The 12,367-nt window shown below is 38.2% G+C and overlaps 2 protein-coding genes across 2 annotated transcripts; one reads left to right on the forward strand and one right to left on the reverse strand.

The window, feature by feature from the left end:
* Positions 1 to 1,930: 1,930 nt before the first annotated feature.
* On the forward strand, positions 1,931 to 10,974 carry LOC104117459 (protein transport protein SEC16B homolog). Its single transcript, XM_009628517.4, has 13 exons — positions 1,931 to 4,437; positions 4,534 to 4,854; positions 6,275 to 6,403; positions 6,487 to 6,609; positions 6,746 to 6,913; positions 7,829 to 7,954; positions 8,069 to 8,203; positions 8,357 to 8,484; positions 8,559 to 8,667; positions 8,741 to 9,052; positions 9,142 to 9,297; positions 9,395 to 9,696; positions 10,088 to 10,974. Exons 1-13 carry the CDS (start codon positions 2,380 to 2,382, stop codon positions 10,587 to 10,589), a joined length of 4,569 nt encoding a protein of 1,522 aa, XP_009626812.1. The 5' UTR covers positions 1,931 to 2,379; the 3' UTR covers positions 10,590 to 10,974.
* Positions 10,975 to 11,740: 766 nt separating this feature from the next.
* On the reverse strand, positions 11,741 to 12,142 carry LOC138902187 (uncharacterized). Its single transcript, XM_070190027.1, has one exon. It carries the CDS (start codon positions 12,140 to 12,142, stop codon positions 11,741 to 11,743), a length of 402 nt encoding a protein of 133 aa, XP_070046128.1.
* Positions 12,143 to 12,367: the final 225 nt, after the last annotated feature.

Below are 12,367 nucleotides of genomic sequence, written 5' to 3' on the forward strand. Positions count from 1 at the left end.
TTTTAATTTTTTTGACCTTTTCCGGCTAATTATTTTTTTTGTTTAGTTGGAACTTGGTTTCTTTTATTCTGTGCATTATTTGAAGGTTGATTTTCTTTAAATTAAATATTATTAATATGAAGTATTTGATATTTTTAAACTTGATATTAAAGATTTTGAAATATTATTTTCCTGAATTATTTACTTCTAAATATTTTTGTAAGATTTTCGTACACATTGTGATGGAGTAGTGAACTCTTTATTGTGGAAAAATATTATTGTTGAATTATTTTAACATGAGCCGTGAGCTCTTTATTATGAAAAAATATTATTGTTGAATTATTTTGACATGAGCCGTGAGCTCTTTATTATAGAAAAATATTATTGATGATTTATTTTGGCATGAGCCGTGAGTTCTTTATTGTGAAAAAAATACTGTTGTTGAATTATTTTGGCAAGTTAAATTATTTGACCACTTGAGGTGCAAATTGCGATATATTGTGATATTGATACGCATGCGGTGGTATAAGGTCTGGGTGTTGAAACGCATGCGGTGAGATAAGGGTGGCTTGATACGCGTGGCTAGTAGGAGTGACTATTAGAAGTCATGCGGTGTGATAAGGGTGGCTAAAACGCGGGATGCTAATTCGAAAAAAAATATTTTCTTTAAATAAATTGTGCAAGCTCCCGCGGTGATATAAGAAAATGAGATATTGTGAAATTATTTATAACTTGGGACTACGAGGCGGTACCTCGGTAGTGCCCTTGTTGATATTGATTTATGGCCATAGTTGCTTTCGATTAATTGTTGTGATTTTCATAAAGTTGAAGGAAATTCTGTTTTGATTCCACGAGATATTATTTGCAATTATTTGGTGTCATTAAATGTGACATACTATTTGATTCATTTTCAATGTCATTTTATTTTACTACATTGATAAACATTTTACCATGTCATTATTATATTCAAATAGGGCCTCACCTGACCTCGTCACTACTCTACCGAGGTTAGGCTTGGCACTTATTGGGTACCACTGTGGTGTACTCATACTACGCTTCTGCACATCTTTTTGTGCAGATCCAGGTACATTTTTACCAGCCTAAACGTCAGTGAGTTACCTGCGCACGGAGACTTCGAGGTATATCTGCCAGCGTCCGCAGACTCCGGAGTCCCCTTCTATCATTTTATGTTGCTTCCTTATATTTTATTTAGACCTTGACATATAGAGACATTGAGAATAAATTCTTAAAAACTTGTGACTTATTTCTACCGAGTTTTAGGAGTTGAAATTATTTGAATTGTAGTTTATTTATTTCAAATATTTATTATTATTCCACATTGATATGCTTACCTAGTTTTAGAGACTAGGTGCCATCACGACATACTACGGAGGAAATTTGGGGTCGTGACAGAATATAAATTTTGCATATAATTCACTTACTAATAACTTTGTTTCAATTTTATGATGTGGCTTAATTGTATACAAAATTTATTAAAGAGAGAAATTTTGACTTAGGTTCAAAAAATATTAAAGTGATTCAAATCATGTGAGTCAAAGTGTTGTACTACTTTACGAAAATAAAGTTTACTTTTTGTAAAGCAGTCAGTAAATGTATTACAAATAAAAATTTGTAAAAATAATCAAGAAAAAAGTCATTATTTAAGTTTTCAAATTTCAATAATGCTACGTAAAATAAAACAAAATGAGAATCCATATAAGAACATGCAATTAGGGACAAAATGAGAAACTATAGGTTGTAGTGGGATGAATATGTGTATCCTTAATAGGTTTTATGTTCGGCCCTAAGTATGAATATTTTTTATAAAGAGCATTTTTACTTTAATAAGTATTAGGCAGTACAAATCTGGATTAATGGAGTCGGAGAAAATAAAAAGCTATAATATACTATAAGTTGAAGTATAATTACGTATAAATATTTATATTTAAAGAGTTTGGGACCAAAGTGCGAAAATGAGGGCTTGCTTTCTCTCTGTTTCTATGTAGAACAACAACAAACAAATACACACACAAAACACAGGCGCACACACGTATATATATCCGTCAGATTTGCTCAGACAATTGTTTCTTCTTCGATCTGTAAGTTAATTAATTACTTCATACATGAATTTTCTCTCGTTTTATCACTCTAATCCCTTGAATTGAATAAACAATTTCCACAATTTCACAATTTTCGGTGTGTTTTTGGGTTTGATTTTGGTGATTTTTGAGATTGTTGAGATTAAATGAAAACCCTAGATCTTTCCGGGTAGTGTTTTTTCGTAAATAATTGAGGTTTTGAGGTCGGATCTGATACTTGTTAGCTAGATTTTGAAGTTGAATTTAGAGAATTTTGTAAGCCAATTTTGTTAGGGTTAGGATTTTTTATTGAGTAAAATTGATGGCTTCGAATCCTCCATTTCTACTGGAGGATCAGACGGATGAGGATTTCTTCGATAAATTGGTCAATGACGATGACGATGATGTTGGTTTTAATGTAACTACACCGGGACCGGGCTTGGGCATGAGCTCGAGCCCGGTGTACATCCATGGGAATGACTCTGATGAGGTTAAAGCATTTGCTAATCTCAGTATCAGTGATGATACCAGTGCTAGAGCTGATAATATAAGGGAGGAGAGTAGTGGTTTTCAGGCAACTACATCGTCAGCAGAACCAGGACTGGGCTTGGACGCGAGCCAGGTCTACGTCGATGGGAATGAATCTGATGAGGTTAAAGCCTTTGCTAATCTCAGTATCAGTGATGATAGCAATAGTGGAGTTGATATTACAAGTAGTGATAAAGGTGTTAATTGCAATGCTAAAACAGCGTTAATTGCTGAGGGGAATGGAGAGAAGAAGAGTAGTGGTTCTTTAGTGTCATTGGCTTCTGGGGGGTCGGATGGTTTACTCGAGTCAAGCAATGGTAATATGGAGACTGAGGTAACGGCTGATAAGACGGAGAATCACACTGGTGGATCAGGCAATTCGGGTGTGAAGGAGGTTGGGTGGAGTGCATTTCATGCTGATCCAGTTGCAAATGGCGATAATTCTGGGTTTGGATCATACATGGACTTTTTCAGTGAATTGGGGGATAATAATGATGGTGATGCAATTGGAAATGCTGGGGAGAATGTGAATAAGGGGTCAGCTGTTGTGCCAGCCGATCAAGTTCATGACACGAAACAAGTTCATGCAATGTCGTATTTGGATAATACTAGCAGTTCGTTAACACAGGGTCAAGATGGGTACGGCTATGATGCTACCACAGGACAAGTTGCAGATGGACATGATCTAAATAGTAGTCAATACTGGGAAGATCTTTATCCAGGATGGAAGTATGATGCAAACACCGGGCAGTGGTATCAGGTTGATAGTATTGATTCAGGTGCTAATGTCCAAGGGAGTACTGATTCTAATTTGGTTTCTGATTGGGCAGTTTCTGATGGAACGCCAGTGGTCTCGTACCTACAGCAAGCTTCTCAGTCTGTTTCTGGTAACGCGGCTGAGAGTGGTACGACTGAGAGTGTCACTAATTGGAATCAGGTTTCCCAGGTAAGCAATTCTAATGAGAACGTGGCAAACTGGAATCAGGCTTCACAGACGAGTGACAGTGGCGGGGTTGTGACTGACTGGAATCAGGTGTCACTGGCTAGTGATGCAGGTGGTGTCACGACTGACTGGAATCAGGCCTCACAAATCAACAATGGGTATCCATCGCATATGGTTTTTGATCCTCAGTACCCTGGTTGGTATTACGATACGATTGCGCTTGAATGGCGCTCTCTGGAGAGCTACACATCGTCTGCTCAATCAACTGTTCAAGGTGAAAGCCAGCTGGATCAGACTGGTTTGGCTTCGCAGCAGACTTTCTCTCACAATGATGATCAAAGGAATTACGGGCACAAAGAGAATAGTGGATTCCAAGGGTTTAGCAGTGGAGGAGGAGATTACAACTGGTCTGGCTCTTTTGGTAATTACAATGAGAATAGCTCAAATTTGTCGCAAAATGAAAATGCTGCAAAGAGTTACCCTGTATCAGAATATAGGGGGATTCAGCAATTAGAGAATCACTACAACCAAGATTTTTCTACAAGCAGCGATGTTAATAGGCAAATGTCTAATCATTATGAGGGAACAGTTCCATACAATGCAAAAGCAATTCAAAGTCAAGGTAACCAAGGCTTTTTCTCTGGTGGGGGTTTTGGTCAGCAATTTTGTCAGCCAACACTTCAGCAACATGAGCAAAAGCATGCCTCAAGTGATTATTACGGGAGTCAAACCACAGTCAATTATTCCCAGCAAGCATTTCAGAGCAGCCAGCAGTTTTCTCATGCTCCTGCTGCAGGAAGATCATCGGCTGGCCGTCCACCACATGCTTTAGTCACTTTTGGTTTTGGTGGAAAACTGATTGTGATGAAAGATAATAGTTCCTTTGGAAACCAATCCTTTGGAAGTCAGGTTTGTATCATTGCTTCTTTATTTTGTCTTTTCCCAATATTTTGCGGTGCAGTACTTTTACTAATTATTGAAAGTATTTTTGCATGGTGGGTAAAGAATCCTGTAGGAGGTTCAATATCTGTGCTCAACTTGATGGATGTTGTCTCTGAGAGAGTTAACACTTCAAGCCTTGCGATGGGGGCATGTGAGTATACCCGAACTCTGTGCCGGCAATCATTCCCTGGTCCACTAGTTGGTGGAAGTCCCAGTACCAAGGAGTTTAATAAATGGATTGATGAGAGGATTGCAAACTCTGAATCTCCTGACATGGATTACAGGAAAGGCGAAGTTTTGAGGTTGCTTCTGTCATTGCTAAAAATAGCATGTCAGTATTATGGGAAATTTCGTTCTCCTTTTGGTACTGAGGCTGTGTTAAAGGTAAAGTTTGAAAATTTGTTGGAATAACATGCCTATATTTAATTATTGACTATTTGTTTCAACCTGTCAAAACGAGCTGTCTGTTGAAATTGAGCTCTGGTCCAACTAAGTTAAGTTTTATTCCATTTCTTATCATTTTTCGTTTTTGTTGCCTAAATAGGCATATCTTAGTTCTAACTCCTTTCACTTTTAATGCCCTTGATATCCCATCTAATCTGGACTTGCTTTAGTTGGGTTTACAGAATTAAATGTCATCTTTGTCAACTGAAATACTTGGTTGCCTTTAGTGGTCAAAGTTCATTCAATTTGAGAACTTATGGTATCAGCACATACTTACTAGATAGTTTCTCATGCTTCTTTTTTACATGTTTTGCATCTAACATAACCTTTTGCTTTCTAGATAAATCTTTCTCTATATTTTGATTATTTACTTGATCACCTATGGGCTGGGTGCACCTCCCCCAAGTTCAAGGAATTCGACTGGCTTCTCTTCCCTAAATGATGAAAACGTTAAGTAGGAAACAAGAAAGAAAAATCCAGTAATGGATGTTGATTGCTAATTAAATAAAAAAATAATAGGCAGTAGCAATGGCCCTACTCCCCTCTGTTCATTTATGTGGCACACTTTCCTTTTTAAGTTGTTACAAAAAGAATGACCCCTTTCTATATTTGAGAAGGAATGACCCCTTTCTATCTTTAGAAACCATTTGACTTTAAGCTTATCCATTTCACCCTTGATGAGATAATATATAGCCACACAAATGTTTATGGTTTGTTTTCAACCACAAGCTTCAAAAGTCTTTCTTTCTTTCTTAAACTCCGTGCCCAGCTAAACTATGCCATATAAAATGGCACAGAGAGCTAACAAAGAGAGAAGAAACTGAAAAAGAAACTGAAAAGTCTTGATTACTTTCTCCCCATTGTCTATATCACTCTTTATCTCAAAGAGCGGCCGCTCAAAGAGTGGCTGGAGGACTTTGGGAGGAAGTGTTTCTTTTTCTATATCTTGTGTTCTCTTTGATGATTTTCACTGCAGAAGAGCGTGCCATTGTCATTTGAAGAAATCTCTTGTTAGAAATTAACACCATAGCCCATAGCAGTGTAATAGCTTATACTAACTAGGAAAAAGTATTGAAGTTGTGAACTAGCTTGTTATAGTTTTGATGAATTTACATATGTTCTTCAATACTTGGTTAAAATTGGCAAAGTTTGCTAAACTTGCCTTTTCTCATTCCATTTTAATCTCGTCAAAACAAAGTATATGAAGGAACATTTTCCTTTTTTTTAATGTCTTTTAAAATTTTCAACTTGGAAAACCATCTAGCCTGATAGCATGTAAAATAGCTCCTGTCTAATTTTATTTTCACCAAAATCAACAAACTCAGTAGCAGTTGCTAACTTGGTTCTTCCATTTTAGCAGGAAAGCGATGCTCCAGAAACAGTGGTAGCAAAATTGTTTGCATCTGTGAAGAGGAATGGGATGCAATTCAATCAATATGGCGCTGTTGCCCAGTGCTTGCAGCAATTGCCTTCTGAAGGACAGATGCGGGTAGTTCTTTTTTACTTTCTGTTCTTCAGTTGCTATTTTAATTGTTTGCTAGATCAGCCAACTGTTTTCAGTACGTGCTTTAGGCTACTGCTGCTGAGGTTCAAATTCTTCTAGTTTCTGGAAGAAAGAAAGAAGCATTACAAGTTGCACACGAGGGTCAGTTGTGGGGGCCAGCTCTTGTTCTCGCTGCACAACTTGGTGAACAGGTTTGTCTGGTTCTCAGTGGCCCTTTAGCGACCACCCTTCTCTCTCTCTCTATATATATATATATATATATGTGTGTGTGTGTGTGTCTGTGTGTATCTTTCTAGTAATATATTTTGACTTCATGGGTAATTGTAGTTCTATGGAGAAACGGTGAAGCAAATGGCACTTCGACAGTTAGTAGCAGGCTCACCTTTGCGGACACTATGCCTATTAATTGCAGGTCAACCGGCTGATGTCTTTTCTGTAGATTCTACAGTTCAAAGTGGCATGCCTGCTGTAAATGTGGCTCAGCAGCCTACACAGGTTTTGTTTTCATAACTTGTTACAACCAATTGTTCATTAGCTTATTTGCTGCCTTTTTCCTTTGATCTCGTTCTTTATGATTTGCCTAGGCCCCTGGAATGGAGCAGTTAAAGGGGTTCTTCACTCTAATAGAGTATATCATTTCTATAACATGCAGTGCATTTATAAACATAGTATCATAATTATTCTTTGGCTATTAAAGTTTCGAAAAAAGTTCAGAAGACATTTTAGTGTCTATGTAAAGGTTAATAGTGAGAAAAAACTGAAAATGGAACGTAGCTATGTATTTTGATATTTGGAATTTCAATAAGGCCTGCACTTTTGAAGTCCAAGGACTTTTTTTGGTTGGGGATAAGTTAGGTGTGGGCACTAGGGTTCAAATCCTAGCAGAGCGTAGAGACAAAAAAACAATGGGTAATCTCGTTCCATCTGCCTAAACCTTGGTGCGTAGAGTTACTTGATACCTGTTCCGGGAGGTAGTAGGTACCCGGTGGAATAGTCGAGGTGCACGCAAGCTGGCCCAAACACCATCATTATACCTCCCCAAAAAAAGAGTTTGGTGTGGGCACTGTTCCGTCAGATATGCAGGACTGTGATGATAAGTTAGGTGGGGGCGTCGTTCTGTCAGATGTGCAGAACCTTAATGATGCCCACATAGGATTCAATAGTCACCCTTAACCATTATGATTGTTTGTGAATGTTTGAAGTTCATCTTTTTATGTCTTGGCATATTGCTTTTGGTCGTTTTATTACATAACGCCGTAGGTCGTAAGTGCATCACTTTCTCTTGTTTTCTCGTTTCTGGGGGAATTGACTTTCTGCTCTTTCCTTCCCTAGTTTATTGCTTGTTGAAGATCTAAGGTTAACACTTTGTCTGGATTATTACCTTATTTTGATTTCTTCTCTTTATGCTAGTTTGGTGCTAATGTCATGCTGGATGACTGGGAAGAGAATTTGGCTGTGATCACTGCAAACAGAACGAAGGATGACGAACTGGTGCTTATTCATCTTGGCGATTGTTTGTGGAGAGAGAGGAGTGATGTAAGCCTCATGCCTTGCTTTTCTTATATTACTCTCTTCAGTGGATTACCTTCCACCTTAACTTTGTTGTCTGCTTCTTACATACATTTTCCTTTTCAAAAAACAATGCTCTAGATTGTTGCTGCACACATTTGCTATCTAGTGGCCGAAGCAAACTTTGAACCATATTCAGATACAGCGAGATTGTGTCTTGTGGGTGCAGATCACTTGAAATTTCCCCGAACTTATGCTAGTCCAGAGGCTATTCAGGTGCTGCTGACTCTATTTTTTGTGCATTTTCTAGTCATACGATGAAATGTGAAACATCTTGTGCCACAGCTAGCATATGCACTCATATAACTGTATGTGCTACTTGGCTAACACGGGTTTATCGCTTGACTGATCAAATATTTGTATGGACAGAGGACTGAGATTTATGAATACTCAAAGGTGCTGGGGAATTCTCAATTTATTCTCCTTCCTTTTCAACCATATAAACTTCTGTATGCACACATGTTAGCTGAAGTTGGGAGGATATCGGACGCATTAAAGTATGTATCCTATTTTATGTTCAGCAGAGTTCCTTGAAATCCTTTCAACTGGTTGCTTAGCATTGTTTTTTTAGGTACTGTCAAGCATTGTCGAAATCACTTAAAACTGGCCGAACCCCTGAGACTGAAACATTGAGACAGTTAGTGTCATCTCTCGAGGAAAGGATTAAAACTCACCAACAGGTACCTCTTTATCCTCTCATCTATGTTGAATGATTGTCTCAGAGTTACTTATGGTGGAACTTTCTGCATTCAGGGAGGGTTCTCCACAAATTTGGCTCCTGGAAAATTGGTTGGTAAATTGCTTAACCTTTTTGACAGCACGGCTCATCGTGTTGTTGGGGGCTTACCACCACCAATGCCAACAAGTGGCAGTTTACAAGGGAATGAACAACATCATCAGTTTGCGGGGTCTAGAGTTTCAAGTAGTCAGTCAACCATGGCAATGTCATCACTGATGCCCTCAGCATCTATGGAGCCAATAAGTGAATGGGCAGCAGATAGCGGTAGAATGTATATGCACAGTAGAAGTGTTTCAGAGCCTGACATTGGAAGAACTCCAAGACAGGTGTCTTATCCTGTTTCTCTGTAAATATTACATTTGACTGGATCTATCTGATCCGGTTTGAAAAGATAGTTTGTTATGTATTTGTGTAGGATCACGTTGACTCGTCAAAGGAAGCAAGCTCAAGTAACACAGGAATCAATGCATCAGGAGCTGGAGGGACATCACGCTTTCGTCGCTTTAGCTTTGGCTCCCAGCTTCTCCAGAAAACTGTTGGATTAGTCCTCAAACCCCGTCAAGGCCGTCAGGTAGATTATTTATTTTTCTCCGCTGTCATTTTCTAGGTTGTGGTCCTCATAAAGTTTGATATCGAGACTTGTTTCCATTTGTCTTGATTCCTTGCAGGCAAAATTGGGTGAAACGAATAAATTTCATTATGATGAAAAACTTAAAAGATGGGTAGAGGAAGGGGCTGAACTTCCTGCTGAGGAACCGGCCCTTGCACCTCCACCAACCACTGCAGTTTTCCAGAATGGAGCACCAGATTATAACTTGAAGAGTGTATTAAAAAGTGAAAGTTCTATATGCAACAATGGATTTCCGGAAATGAAGAGTCCAACTTCTGTTGATAATGGTTCGGGAATCCCACCTCTTCCGCCTACCTCCAACCAATTCTCGGCTCGTAGTCGTGTGGGTGTCCGGTCAAGGCAAGTGATATTGACTTATTAATTATCTTTAGATGGTATGTTTAAACCTTTGGTGGCTTATGCACAACAGCCCTTGTTTGTTTTCTTGGTCTGATTCTGAAATAGGATGTTTAATTGTTAAGAATATACTTGATAAGCCCTATGCATCAAACTAACATTTTTAGTGTAATATACATCCACCTGATAAGTCATTGATCCAAAAGATACTATCGAGCATTTGTTTCTTCTGTCTATTAGTTATGGTGGCGCCATGATCAAATTGAGTTGGCATGCTCATTCACTCATTTGAAAACATAAGAATTAATCCTTATCACTGAAAATGATGCAGAAGGACTTCTTTCAAAGGTTTCAACAGAGAAACCTGACTGGCTTCTCTTCCTTCTTTTGGCAGGTATGTTGACACATTCAACAAGGGTGGTGGTAATCCAACAAATCTTTTCCAGTCACCTTCTGTTCCTTCCATAAAGCCTGCTACTGCTGGCAATGCCAAGTTTTTTGTTCCCACCCCAATGTCTCCTGTTGAAGAGACGGGGAACAATACTTCCAATGAGCAAGAAACTTCAAGTAATAGCGAGAATGATTCAGTCACTACTGTTAGTGGATCCTTCCAGTTTCATGCACCAACATCGAGCGCGCCTATGCAAAGATTTGCAAGCATGGACAACCTCTCAAATAAAGGAACTGGCACCGGCTCTCTATCATCTTACTCCCGCCGAACTGCATCATGGAGTGGAAGCTTTCCTGATGCTTACTCCCCTAATAAATCTGAAGTAAAACCACCGGGCAGTAGATTGAGTATGCCTCCGTCATCATTCATGCCTAGTGATACTAATTCGATGCACTCAATGAATGGTGGTAGTTTTGGTGATGACCTTCATGAAGTAGACCTGTGACACAATAAGATGTATATACTAAGTTTTGCTCGTCTTCGTGGTATCCTGCTCAAAATCTCTTCACTTTTATTGGTAAGCAGTGAAGCGTGATGATCAAGGAAGCCGGAAACCCTTTCCTCTCCCCTTTTTCTCACACCCTCATTATACCTTTTTCTCCTCTCTTTTTATTTATCTACTTTTTGTAAGATCAGTTGTATGTTGAAAGCAATATCTTATTTAGCTGTTTACCTGTAGGTATAGGTTTTTATTTCTTGTTCTTTTTTCTTTTTGTCCTTCTAACACCTGTGGTTTCAGAGACTTGTTATTACACAAGGAAAGTGGCCTGAGATAACATTGTACAGTTGATTTGTTCATTTATTGAGGAAAGAAACTCTCATTTGATAAATTTTGAATTAAAGTATGTTATTTCGCTGCAAAAGATTACTTTTAACAAGTTAAGAAAATATGTTATCTTTGTGTCTGATATTCAATGTATAAATGAATTGGGACACTGCATATTAGTTAGCTTTTAGTTGCATATTAGTTTATTGTAACTTATGTGATGCCTTGAGAGTGTGGGTTAATTCTCTTTAGACTGATTCTAAAGATTTTTGTGAGGGAAAAAGAAAAAAACACAAAGCTAGTTTGAACTCAAAATTTATGTTACTATCTGTAATATCAAAATCAATACATATTACATGTATAAACTACCTGACCAAAAAAAAAAAAAACAATGTTGCAAATGTCTTCACAGGTCTCAAACTTGAGAACATCCTTGTACAAAATTCACTATTGTATACTTTTTCTAATCTGTAATTTCAGATTCAAAACAGAGCAAGATTTTGAAACATCCCCTGTGTTTCTTGTAGTTGCTGCCATGGCGGATAATGGCAATTCAATGGCTGATAATGGCATTTCAATCGCTGATAATGGAAGTTCAATGGCTGAAAATGGCAATTCAATGCCTTCTCTCTCTCTGCCATTTCATTAAACAATTTCTTTCCAATCTCAAACGACACAAAAGCATCAATAGCACCATATTCAACTTGTTCATAGCTCAAATACTCTGCATCCCACTTACTTAAAGTAACATTCTCTGGCTTTTCCATTACTTTCCCAAGTACTGCTTTCGCCATTCTCTTTAAACCCATCTTTCCATACACACATTCACCTTAATACAACAATGCAAGTCGGTTCAAATCCACAGTATTCGCGACAAAAAGCCCGTGATCACACATCAACTTCTCAGCATCTCCCTCAACCCCGACACCAACAAATGTGAAATTTGGGTTACTCAGAAATTGTGCGAGGTATCCGGGCATGGAATCTATGTGTAGGAGTTGAAAAAGAAGGCAACGTCGGCCTACACAAAGTTGGAGAAGAGAAACTGGTTGTTTGTCTTTTGGATTGAAATAAGGGAGCCACTCGATATCAAGACCAATAAGAAGCTTGTGTAGTCTTCGCCTATGAGTATGAATAGTATGCAAAATCCAGTCATTAACCACAATTGCATTCTTGGTTACAGTAACCTCTATTTGGTCACTGTAGAAAGAAATTCCGTACACTTCAGCCATTGATAAACAACACTAAAACAGAGAACTTTTGTTAATATGGAGTATAACTTGTGGAATGGAACAAATAAGGGGTTGTACCTATATATATATAAGAGAGCGAGTTTTCCTAATTAACGTGGGATTGGAAATGGGAATAGGAAAGGGAATGTGTAGTAACGGTTTGGAAGTTACCAAAAAATTTCTTCCAATTCCTTGGTGAATTTGGTTTGCAACAAGAATTAAAAC

This window comes from Nicotiana tomentosiformis, chromosome 12 (assembly GCF_000390325.3).
Source record: "Nicotiana tomentosiformis chromosome 12, ASM39032v3, whole genome shotgun sequence".
NCBI lineage: Eukaryota > Viridiplantae > Streptophyta > Magnoliopsida > Solanales > Solanaceae > Nicotiana > Nicotiana tomentosiformis.